Source organism: Hemibagrus wyckioides, linkage group LG24 (genome assembly GCF_019097595.1).
Source record: "Hemibagrus wyckioides isolate EC202008001 linkage group LG24, SWU_Hwy_1.0, whole genome shotgun sequence".
Lineage (NCBI taxonomy): Eukaryota > Metazoa > Chordata > Actinopteri > Siluriformes > Bagridae > Hemibagrus > Hemibagrus wyckioides.
Window position 1 is genome coordinate 17,079,414 of NC_080733.1, and position 12,276 is coordinate 17,091,689.

At 39.2% G+C, this 12,276-nt stretch overlaps 1 protein-coding gene across 1 annotated transcript; it reads right to left on the bottom strand.

Annotated features, from left to right (window-relative positions):
• Positions 1-117: 117 nt before the first annotated feature.
• Positions 118-5,556, bottom strand: tnfsf18 (TNF superfamily member 18). Its single transcript, XM_058377492.1, has 3 exons — positions 5,061-5,556; positions 2,095-2,134; positions 118-1,969 (listed from the first exon to the last, which is right to left on the bottom strand). The coding sequence occupies exons 1-3, from the start codon at positions 5,226-5,228 to the stop codon at positions 1,626-1,628; spliced, it is 552 nt and encodes a 183-aa protein (XP_058233475.1). The 5' UTR covers positions 5,229-5,556; the 3' UTR covers positions 118-1,625.
• Positions 5,557-12,276: the final 6,720 nt, after the last annotated feature.

Below are 12,276 nucleotides of genomic sequence, written 5' to 3' on the forward strand. Positions count from 1 at the left end.
CTGTCTGTCTGTCTGTCTGTCTGTCTGTCTGTCTGTCTGTCTGTCTATCTATCTAGTAATTTAGGTAAAAAAACAAGAAAGATAAAGCACCGACATTCAACATGCTGTTATCGTTTTAATTCTTCTTTTTTTTCTCCATTCATTCGTTCATTCATTTAAAAAAAGGTCTGTACATTCATAATGTGCAACAAGGTGAGTAACTTGTAGTCAGGTCTTATTAATACATTCATGTCAACATTTTAAAAAACCAAAATAACAAAACAACAACCTTTTTTTGTTTTCCTTGAAGAAGAAAAATTATGTACATTTCGAACGAACAAACCAAAAAATAAATTAAAAACCAAAAACTTCATATATATATATATATACATGTACAGATATTAGACCTGACGGTTTTAGTGACCCTAAAAAAATAAAAAATAAAATGTAAAATAATCTGGATTTTTTGCTTTCAGTACAAATCTGTGCATATAACCAAACTAATGATAAACATAGGAAGTGTGTGTATACTGTAACACTGGGGATAATTACAGAGTCATGATGTGTGTTCGTTTTGCAACACATTGCACATGCAGAGGCACTTCTTTTTTTATATCGTTAACATGTTAAATAAAAACAAAATCTTGTTGTTTCAGCTGCTGTCACCGCAGCCGATCGTCTGGTCTTTAGGTCAGAAATCTTAACTCACTCGACCTTCCCATTTCATCCGGGCTTGGGACCGGCACTGAGAGTTAACTCTTAAGCATGAAGCCTGAGGCCATGAAGCCTTTATTATCGCCAAACATACATTACAGCACAGTGGAATTCTTTTCTTTGCATATCCCAGCTGAGAACGTTGGGGTCAGAGCACAGGGGCAGCTACGATACAGCACCCCCTGAAGCTGGAGAGAGGGTTAAGGGCCTTGCTCAATTGCCCAACAGTGACGCTTGGTGGTGCTGGGGGCAACCCAGAGCCTTAACCACTTGAGCCACCACTGCCAGGGAATCTGACCCGAGCTACGGCAATGAGAGCACACGATCCTGCTGCTGGACCACCGGGGGGGTCACTTAACATAGACAAAATCTATTCTAGTAAACGTGGGTAGTGCTGAATTGAGTGTATTTTGCACTCCTAAATATACACACTGCTATAGATGGAAAACCAGTAAAAAACAAAAAACACAACAGCTAAATTCTATCAAATAAAACAAAACCATCCAGCAGGTTGTTAGCCAACAAACGTAAGGCTTTATACATATAGTTCATTTGACTGGTTTTAGTTCTGAATACAAATATAAAGATGAAGTGAAATGTAAATAAAGGAGACCCTATAAAAGCATCCATTGCCAAAAAAAAACGTTCTAAACACACAAAGAAATCTACGTCATGTAGCAGCAATCGAAATCTGCTTGTAAAAAAATGTCTGAAACAGTTATAAGACCGTGTGGAATCACCTGTGGCACCTTTATACAATGGATCTACATTCAAACTAAGGCTGTCCAAATAGGGCTTAATGACGAGAGGAAGAAAAAAAAGAAGCTCGAACGTGAAGACACAGAAGAAAGCAAGGCAAAATAGTTATCTCCATGATTGTCTTGTCGTGGTAAAATAATGATTAGGAAAGTGTAAACCACTCCCACGAAGAATCAGAATTTAATCAAGCCCAAGTAAGTGTTATGTACGTCGAGTTTTTGCAGAGGGCTGCAGGTAATATTTAGCCGCGTGTTTTCAGTCAGATACACTCCTATACCCATAAATCCAGTCGAGTACTCTGTACCGTTGATATGTCCCACAATGATATCACTGGCAGAGTTACCTTCTGGCTGCTTCTGAACCGTCACCGTGTAATTCTCACCCTGCTTCCGGGACTGCAGGGTTACTTTGAGGAAGAGGAAATAATTCCCATCCTCCTCGATTCTTATCACAGTGTCTTCTTTTTCGTCATTTTTTCTTTGCCACACCAGATGTGTCGTGTTTTGTTTGTCCTTGGCTAAAAGCAAAGATTTGATTTATTATGATTCATCATTTCATTATAGACATGCAGTTAAACTGATAACTTGGTAACATTTCTAAGAAATGATAATATCTGGTGTGAGTTGTGTCAAAAGCTCTTACCGAGGATGTATGTACTGAGCTGAGAGCGTGTATCATCAGTCTGGAAATGGAAATAATAAAGTGACTTAAATGCTTTCATTTACTGGTTGTACTTACAACACTGCCTCCAACAAGCAAGAGGTAATAGACAGATAAACATATAGTAATTTATTTATTTATTTATTTTTGGCAAGGACTAAAACACAGTGTTGATCTGTTTTGGGGGAGAATTGCAGGGGTTTTATTTCTCTGATAGATAGATAGATAGATAGATAGATAGATAGATAGATAGATAGATAGATAGATAGATAGATGGGTGGGTGGGTGGGTGGTGTTTTGGATGGATTGATGGATGGATGGATGGATGGATGGATGGATGGAGGGATGGGTCAGTATGTAGATAGATAGATAGATAGATAGATAGATAGATAGATAGATAGATAGATAGATAGATAGATAGATAGATAGATAGATAGATAGATAGATAGATGGGTGGGTGGGTGGGTGGTGTTTTGGATGGATTGATGGATGGATGGATGGATGGATGGAGAGATGGATGGGTCAGTATGTAGATAGATAGATAGATAGATAGATAGATAGATAGATAGATAGATAGATAGATAGATAGATAGATAGATAGATAGATAGATAGATAGATCTCAATGAGAAATTTACAATTTAGGTTAGGAAGCTGAGGTCTATGCTAAGTGTATCATCAGGCATGAGGTTAAGGGCCCAACAGTGGCATCTTGGCACCACTGGGGCTTGAAATCCCAACCATCTGAGCAGTATCACCTAGCTAATCATGGAGCCATCACTGCCCCAGTAAACTTAAGCAGACCATGTTTCCAGCCATCATAAGGTAGCAGACGATAACTCTTAAAAACACACTAGGTTTTTTTTGCCTGCTATATATATATTTTTTTCCTCCTCTTTCCAATGTGGCTTTTTCCCAGAACCTTAGCTTCTTCTGGGCTTGTGACACAATACTGTGGTGTACCTGGGAAAGTTTCACAGCAACACAACCAGTAACATCCAGTACCTTACAGCTCTGACAGTAGTCCTGTCTGTAACTGAAAATGATCATTTGGGTTATTATTTATGTGTTCATTGTATTTTGACAGGAACAGCTTACATGTGGCAGAATTCTTAAATAAATTTCACGAAAACTAGTAATAAATGTGGCTGAAGTGCAGCGGTGAAGGCTGGAAAGTCTTTAGGACAGGATTTTACGCTTTCTGGTTTTTTTAGTCACATGGCCATGCTGTTCTATTTTATTTCTTTTTTTTTAGACAGGAAAAAAAGAGGAAGCAGCTTGTCTTTTCAGACAGTAGATAAACTGTAAATAGAATAAGTGAAAAGTTTCATGATTCCATTTTGAGGTTTGTACATACATATATATATATATTGTAGGTAATGTAGGAAACTGTGTAATGTGGGAAATTGCCTTGTACATATATATATATATATATATATATATATATATATATGTACAAGGCAATTTCCCACATTACACAGTTTCCTACATTACCTACAATGTCATTTGGGCTAGCTGCTTATAGGATCAGTGGGATTTATCAGTCTACATAAAGAAAGTGATGCAGTTGCACTTTAGATCTTGTTTAAGTCTTGAGTCCTTAGTTTCGAGGCTTGTTCAGTGCTGTACTAAGAAAATAATCAAAAAGCTTCAACGTTCATCCTACACCTATGTGCTAACCATCTTGTAGATCATGTACTACATGAGCAGTGATGCTACACTGCATTCTGGCACGTTGGCTCCAGCATTCGCACCATCATCTCCACTAATTTCTTGTGAATGTGATGTTGAATATTGCTGGAAAAGGGGCTAATAAGAAAAGAAGTTGAATTCCTTGCATAGCATGTTGCAAGACTGATGTGCAGGAGATTAAAAAGAATCTGATTCATAGCAGGATATCATACCATGGTTTATCTCTGCGGTTATTTCCTTTGCTGGCTGAAAATGACTACATTATGAATCATGCTCTTGTCTTTCCTGTTGGACAGTTGGTTCTGTTGTGTATCTCTGGATTGACTGTAGGCCTAACCATATGTGAATAAGTGCTAGTGACCTTATTTAACACTGCGGCTACCACGGTGGATGGAAGGGATGATGGTGCGTTGCCAGATTTATACTTAAAGACATCGAGGTGTAATATAAGCCAAGTGGAATCCAGCATGATTTACAGATAGATGAATATATGAATGATGATAGTTGTAGGCACCACGTATCCCGAAATGTTCGAACATCTGAACTCATGAGGAATTTATAACACCTGTCCTTGCACACTTTTATTTGCAAGAGTTTCAAAAGTTCACTTCTTTTCAAGCTTTTGTGTTTCATCTCAGTCTTGACCATATGTCTTATGAAAGATTTCTTCAGAACTTTATTTCTGAAGTTGAAATAAATCAGTAAGGCATGGAGTTCTGTTGAACTCAGTCCAGTTCTGTTGAAAAACCGTGCAAGAATACGTATTATCGTGTAGACATTTGGAAACTAAACTATGCTAAATATCATACCTAAAACACGCTTCATTAGAAACAAATCCTGTCACGTGAATTTCATGCATATATTTATTATTTCACTATTTTAACTACTTTAGATTCGTTTGGTCCAAACTGAGCTGAAAAGTGCTGATCTATACTTCCTGCTTGGCATAACATGTTGCGCAATCTTACCTAATACATGTGTTACGTCTCTCACGCGGTTTCCCTTCATGCTTGCTGTCATGCTATTTACTGCCAACGTATACAGTCTAATCAAGAATCAAACACCAACTGACTTGCCTTTTGTTATGCAAATGAAGCAGTGGCACTAATGAGCGAATATAGGTATGAAATTTTCACTTCACATTACTACTGATCGGTTAAATGCTGCCAGAATGACTGACTCCACCTGTCTGGTGTCTTCATCATCGGCTTTTCTTCCTGATGTCTAATCATTAGAGAAGAGAAGACTGAACCCTTACCGGTGTGGATAATCTCTGATCGGAGATGAAGTGGAGTGTGATGGAGACTCCCAGGCCCAGAGAAAGGATAGAGACCCAGATCATCAGTGCCCAAATGTGTTTCTTCAGCTGATCCACGCGTGCCACACAGCTTTCCCCTTCATAACACTGCTTTCCAGATTCACACATAGCCCAGGCGGCAAGACGCAAACAACACACGCTCGAGTGATCTTAGGAATCAAGAGAGACTCGCAAAAGGATGCTTGAGTCAGGCTTCAGAGTTTTGTTTCCTGTGCTGCTGCTAGTTTTTTTTTTTGTCTGTGTGTGTGTGAGGTCAAAAATAAAGAGTGTGTGTCAGTGCTGTGAGGTTTTGTTGTTTTGTCCAGGAGGTGAGCTCAAATGTACTTTCCCTCCCGAGCAAAGCTGATGAAAGTGAAGGGAAACACATGGAGCGAAAGACACAAACGCTTCTCACAGTAGAGGGACGGGCCCGACTCAGAAGTCACACAGAGGAAGAACCGTGTAGACAAAACACGGCGGAAGCATGCTGCATGACAATTTCACAGAAAAGTGTCGTAGGCGTGCCTACAAAGTGGGCAGCCTACAAACAAGCTGCTTTTCTAGAAATGAAAATGAAAAAAAAAATAAAAAGGAAATTTAGTTGAAACCAACTTCCTTTTTTTTGTGTGTGTGTAGTTAATTTACTTTTCCCTCAGGAGCAAGGATTTCCCTTAGAGATCATGAGCTGCTTGGTGTGATTGGATGGTGACTGACTCATAATGATAACCAGATCTAATCATCTTTCTTTCTTGTGTTTCCTCTTTTTAAATCACATAATTGGAGGGTTGGGTGCTTTTCCATGGAGTCAGCAAAAATGGAGCTGACAAATTGTGAATGAAAGTATTATCAATAATGTTTCTGTCCATCCCTGTGTTTTTAATCTTATGCTGCTTTCATGTGCTCATTAGATGCAAATTAGGATCATTATTAGGATGCATCATTAGGGTGCCCTTACTTTCAGTGTGTCTGAGCTATTATATTGTTGTGGCTTCCTAGCTTTCCTTAAGGAAATAGTTCAGGAGATATAGACCGAATCATGTCTGCAGGCCAGCCGGTGATGGAGATGATCCAAAATGAATTGCCTACACTACAGAAACCATTCTTCTCCGCTATCATGAGGTAAGTGTGCAGGTGAGTAGAAATAACCTCTCGAAGTGACATCGGAGGGGCTCGATTCACGTGAAATTCGGGAAGAAATATTTATAATAATCACCATAGCGAAGGTGGAAAAAACATAATCATCACATGATCTCTTGGCTTAGTAATGATTTCCTTCCATCCTGTGCTGATAAAAACTTCTCATAATGCACTTCTGACAGCTCTTGAGTCATTAATGAAAAAAATTAATAAATAAAAATTCATTAATCGCATTTTATCCCGCTAACGTATCGGAATTTTGTGTAGTCGTTGCTGTTGTGTGTTTTCTTTCTTTTCTGATCGGCATGCCGCATTACGTTTCATTCTGTATTTCATGTACTAACGCATGTCAGGACGTCATGTCTTTGTGGCATTGTGGCTTGCTGTGGTCTGCCTGCTAAAGTTTCGTAACAACGGTGCGAAGAGCAGCTGCTTGTCAAACTTCATCATCATGCCTCATGCCAAGCTAAATGGAAACAAACATGCCCAGTGGGGTTTGGTGGCTAGCACACAAGCTTAATTGGTTATGATGCCACTATCTTAAGAAATAAGTAAACATGCCCCAACAAAAAATATCTACAAAGAATTGCTGTCAAAAGAAGAAGTGAGAAAATAAGTGTATCTATAAATAAACTTCCAGATCTGTTTTATGGGAAGAGAGCTTTAGGAACGTGGCAGTCCGAGAATTAAAGAAACCACCAGATTCCGAAAATAGGAATTGGTATAGATGGCCAAAAATATATCAAAATATATTATTATATGAAATGCTCAATGTTAATGCATTACAATAACTAACAGCTGTCTAATATGTTACCCCTTTAAAAAAATTATTTTTCTGGTACATCCTAAGATGTTTGTTTCCACAACAACTTGAATTACTCAATTATTAATGAACAGCTCGTTATACACTATATTGCCAAAAGTTTTGGGACACCCCTCCGAATCACTGAATTCAGGTGTTGTGTTTCAGGGGTTGGACTCGGCCCCTTAGTTCCAGTGAAAGGAACTCTTAATGCTCCAGCTTCATACCAAGACATTTTGGACAATTTCCTGCTCCCAATTTTCCTGTTCCAACATGACCGCCCACCAGTGCACAAAGCAAGGTCCATAAAGACATGGCTGAGTTTGGTGTGGAGGAACTTGACTGGCCTGCAGAGTCCTGACCTCAACTGTATAGAACACCTTTGGGATGAATTAGAGTGGAGACTGTGAGCCAGACCTTCTCGTCATCACAACATCAGTGCCTGACCTCACAAATGCACTTCTAGAGGAATGGTCAAAAATTCCCATAAACACACTCCTAAACCTTGTGGAAAGCCTTCCCAGAAGAGTTGAAGCTGTTATAGCTGTAAAGGACGGGACAACTCCATATTACATTCATGTGCATGTAAAAGCAGATGTCCCAACACTTTTGGCAATATAGTGTACTTTTAAATGCTTCTAGGTTATATTTAATTTTGTAGAACAAAATTCAATTCAATTCAAATTATTTGTATAGTGCCTTTTACAATGGACATTGTCTCAAAGCAGCTTTACAAAAGAACATAAACAGAGAAGGGGGGGGGGGTAAATAACTAACTAAATAACTAGAAATAAAACTAACTATTTTATCCTTATTTTATTTTATCCCTAATGAGCAAGCCTGAGGCGACGGTGGCAAGGGAAAACTCCCTGAGATGATATGAGGAAGAAACCTTGAGAGGAACCGGGCTCAGAAGGGAACCTCATCCTCAAAAGAAGCTAGGCCGACTCCCACGCCTCAGCTACTGTTTGCCTTGTTAAAAAAATTGTAGATGTTAACAAATGATATCTCCTGGATTTTCTTTTCATTTGTTAGTGAAAGCTTGACATAGCCACAGGATTCTTGCACCTTCACTTGCTAGTCTCCAACTCCCTAGCTAGCAACAGGCTTGATGTACAGTGTGAAATAAATAGTAAGAATTGTGTGAAATGTCTGTCACATTAAACCTTCCCTAATATGAGTTTTGATATATGGAGACCTTTTTCTCTCTGATGGCTCACTGAGTCTTCCTGGAGTGTCACTTTACATGATGATATCACCACATCAAGTCTATAATATAAAAATGCATGAATACAGAACTAAATATCAAATACAAATTTAGAAATAAAAAACCTCAGATCGGAGACATGCGCCATTAACCGCAAGGCTGTGATGTCTTTGATATGACCAGACGACGTAAACATCGCCATTTTCCAGATAAATAATTCTGACACCTGTCTGTGGTTTTACATACGCAAGTCCACTGGGGATTTCCTGGGGTAAAAGTTGTCTTGTTGTTTATCACACGTGGGTGAAGACTAATGTCCTGCCCAAGCCTGTATTTTTCCCCTCTTGTGGTGGTTACAGGTGTCTGTTTTCAGGCCCACACACCTCGACCTCATTTCAGTGAAGAACCAAACCAGTGGAATATGACGTAGTGTATAGATAAAAGATAAAGATAAAAAGTAAAGTGAACACTAAGTACTGATTTAGGGACTCTGTGTGTGCAGTTGTTTTATTTATTTATTTATTTGGGTTGCTCGGGGACCGAGGTGTTTAACCTATACCACATAGTGTGATAATGCAATAATCAGATAATAGTGCAATGCCTGAAACAACTCATTAGCTCTGCTGTCACTTATTAACTGTCTAACCCTAGTAGCTATATATATATATATAGTATATATATATGTGGAAAAAGAAATCAGACCGCCCCTCACATTTGTCTGAAGAATTTCGTGTGAAGGTTACTTCACAGGCAAACTGTGAAACCGAGATTTGTAGGTCACACAATCAAGCGCTTTTCGCTTACCATGCCTGAACATGAAACTGTCTGACCTTGGACTGAAATTTCAGGGACACCCACTTCTAGGAAGATCTAGGCTCTCGATTTCTCGAGAACAGTCCTTCTTACTGAAGACTGGTGAATTTCTGACTGTTTGGAGACAGCCATGATAAGATAAGATAAGATAAGATCGAACTTTATTAATCCCGAAGGAACTCTCTTGCATCTCTGAGGTCAGGACTGATGTCCTTTCTTCTAGGCATAATGTATACACACTACTGAGTGCTCTAAAACACCAAACTTCTTATATTGAGATAATCACACTTTAGATAACCAACTTTCTGAATGATGGTTTAAGGTTTTGAGGAAATAAATACTAACTCCGTTGATCTTTCGGCTGCTCCCTACGTGTGTGAGGGGTCACCACAGTGGACCAACTGGTCCGCACAACAACTTGGCACAGGTTTTACGCCGGACGCCCTTCCTGACACAACCCTACCATTTTATCCGGGCTTGGGACCGGCACTGCATCCAGTGGCTGGGGTTTGGGCATTAGCTGGGAATTGAACCCAGGCCTTCCGCAAGGTAGACTAGACACCTACCACTGAGCCACCAGTGTCAGGGACCTTATAATTCATAGAAATAAAACATAGATTGAAGGATGGTGTTCTGTGTGTGTGAGAGAGTGACTAGCATGGTTTAGTGTAGACTAGCTGTACTGGTACGATCAGACTGATTCGGATCCGTGAAGAAAACAGGCCTGTAAGTGAGTTTTTGAGCTGATTTTTTTATTCCAATGTTACCATTGCCACGTCATATTTGTAGCTTTGATATAATCTGAAGCTGTTTTGATAAACTTATTTGTTTTGAAAAAAGGAGATGGTATTGTGTTTAGTATTAAAACCACTTTATCGCTGAATCCGCAACTTCAGTTTTCAGACATTGTGGTTTTGCTGAACATGTTTGCGCATGTCTTTTCACTTTCACTTACTCCAGTTTAGCTTGTAGCGTCAGCACTGGAGCCCCATAGAGCCTGGCTCCCAGACATAAACAGCGTTTGTCTCCATCTACAGGCTATAATGTTAGCTGGCAATGTGTGACAGGAAATATCTGAAGTGAAAATAAACTTTACAGGCCGTCGCCAGCTGCTGTTCATACAAACCGCCCTAATAACAACAAACCCGAGTAAACCACACGGAACACTACTGATTTCAACACTGAAACTGGCTGCAGAGCAAAAAAATTCCCCCAGAACGTGGCTCCTCAGAAGCTACTGTAAAAAGTCCACTAATATTGGAAATTTCCCCACTGTGGGACGATTAAAGGTTTATCTTATCTTTAGCTTAGTATTTTGAGCATAATGATGTAAATACTGATAAGGAACTAATAATAATAATAATAATAATAATAATAATAATAATAATAATAATAATAATAATAATAATAGACACAGGCATGTAAATGAGGCTCTCAGAAAACGTGTTTATGATATTTTAGTCATTAATAGTTAGTATAAATATGTAAAAAAAAATATTTAAAATTTTTATTTCTAATCTTTCTGCCCATACAAATAATTTTTATAAATATTGTTACCAAATTCCAAATTTGTTTTTATATAGTTTATAGGTTTCATCATAACAAGAAGAAATTTTAAACCTGGAAGAAATGACAGAAATGAAAAGACAATTAAAATAAGATGTACACTACGAGTACTGAATGGATTCATTAGTTGTAGCATCGTCTGAGACAGTGAAGACAGACAAGCGTCCCTGACCACATATTCAGTCTTTAACTCTTTTGGCCTTGGACACAGACCTTTATATGAAAACTGTTTTTAATGAAAGCTGTAAAATTAGACCGTCCCTGCTATTGTACAAAATCATTCATTTCAAAATGTTTTCATTTCTAACAAGTGTACACTGATCAGGCATAGCATTATGACCACTGAGAAGTGAAGTGAGTAACACTGATGATCTCCTCATCATGGCACCTGTTAGTGGGTGGGATACTGTATTTTATGCAGCAAGTGAACATTTTGTCCTCAAAGTTGATGTTAGAAGCAGGAAAAATGGACAAGCGTAAGGATTTGAGCGAGTTTGACGAAGTGCCATATTGTGATGGCTACAAGAGCATCTCCAAAACTGCAGCTCTTGTGGGGTGTTCCCGGTCTGCAGTGGTCAGTATCTATCAAAAGTGTCCTTTAAGTCCTGTAAGTCCTTTAAGTCATGTAAATATCCCCACATCGCAACTTACAGGACTTAAAGGATCTGCTGCTAACATCTTGGTACCAGATACCACAACACACCTTCAGGAATCTAGTAGAATTCATGCCTCAATGGGTCAGGGGCTGTTTTGGCAGCAAAAGGTGGACCAACACAATATTAAGCAGGTGGTCATAATGTTATGCCTGATCAGTGTATGTGTATGATGATAGTATGAAGGCGTGTATTTATGAGAACTGGAGGCTAAGTCAATGCCTTGCAGTGTTGCAGGGAGAATTATCCTGCTTAAAAGGGCCTCTGCCATGAAAGGTCTTACTAGTAACAACCACAGAAATACCAGGACCAAAGATTTCTCAGCAGAACAGCATTACTATGCCTTTGCAAATTTGCCTTCTTCACTTTGTGCATCCTGATACCATCTCCATCCACATCATCACACTGGTTGTCTGCATGATGTAAATCCTTCTCCCATTGCTTCATGGTCCTGTTCTGATGCCCACATACCCATTGTAGGCGCTTTCGGCAGTAGACAGAGGTCAGCATGGACACTCGGACCGCTTTGCGGCTATTCAGCAAGCTGTGATGCACTACAGCAAAACCTTTCTAACATAGCCAGCATGAACTTTTTCAGCAGTTCGTTCAGACCAGGATCGGACCACACTGGCTAGCCTTTGCTCCCCGTCCTCATCAGTGCACCTCGGACACCAGGACCCTGTTCCTAGTTCACTAGTTGTCCTTCCATGGATTACTTTTGGTAGACACTAACCAGTGCACACACCACAAGACCTGGTGTTTTGGAGATGCTCTGACCATGTTGTCCAGCCAACAGAATTTGGCCAGAACTTTTCCTGCTTCCAAGATATCAACTTTGAGAACTGACTGTTTATTGCTTAATATATCCTGCGCCTGTCAGGTGCCATTGTAACGAGATAATCAATATTATTCATTATTTTTGTGATTTTTTTATTTATTTATTTTTTTAACTTTTGCATAGAAATACAGTTGCTTGTTCACAATAAACAGCTCAAACTG

What these genes read in the sequence shown, in the direction of transcription:
- tnfsf18 (XM_058377492.1), bottom strand. Translation starts at nt 5,228, where the DNA reads ATGTGTGAATCTGGAAAGCAGTGTTATGAAGGGGAAAGCTGTGTGGCA. An exon ending in ATCAGAGATTATCCACACCG is followed by an intron (nt 2,135 to 5,060) that starts GTAAGGGTTCAG and finishes TTCCATTTCCAG; the next exon opens with ACTGATGATACACGCTCTCA. An exon ending in GCTCAGTACATACATCCTCG is followed by an intron (nt 1,970 to 2,094) that starts GTAAGAGCTTTT and finishes CTTTGCTTTTAG; the next exon opens with CCAAGGACAAACAAAACACG.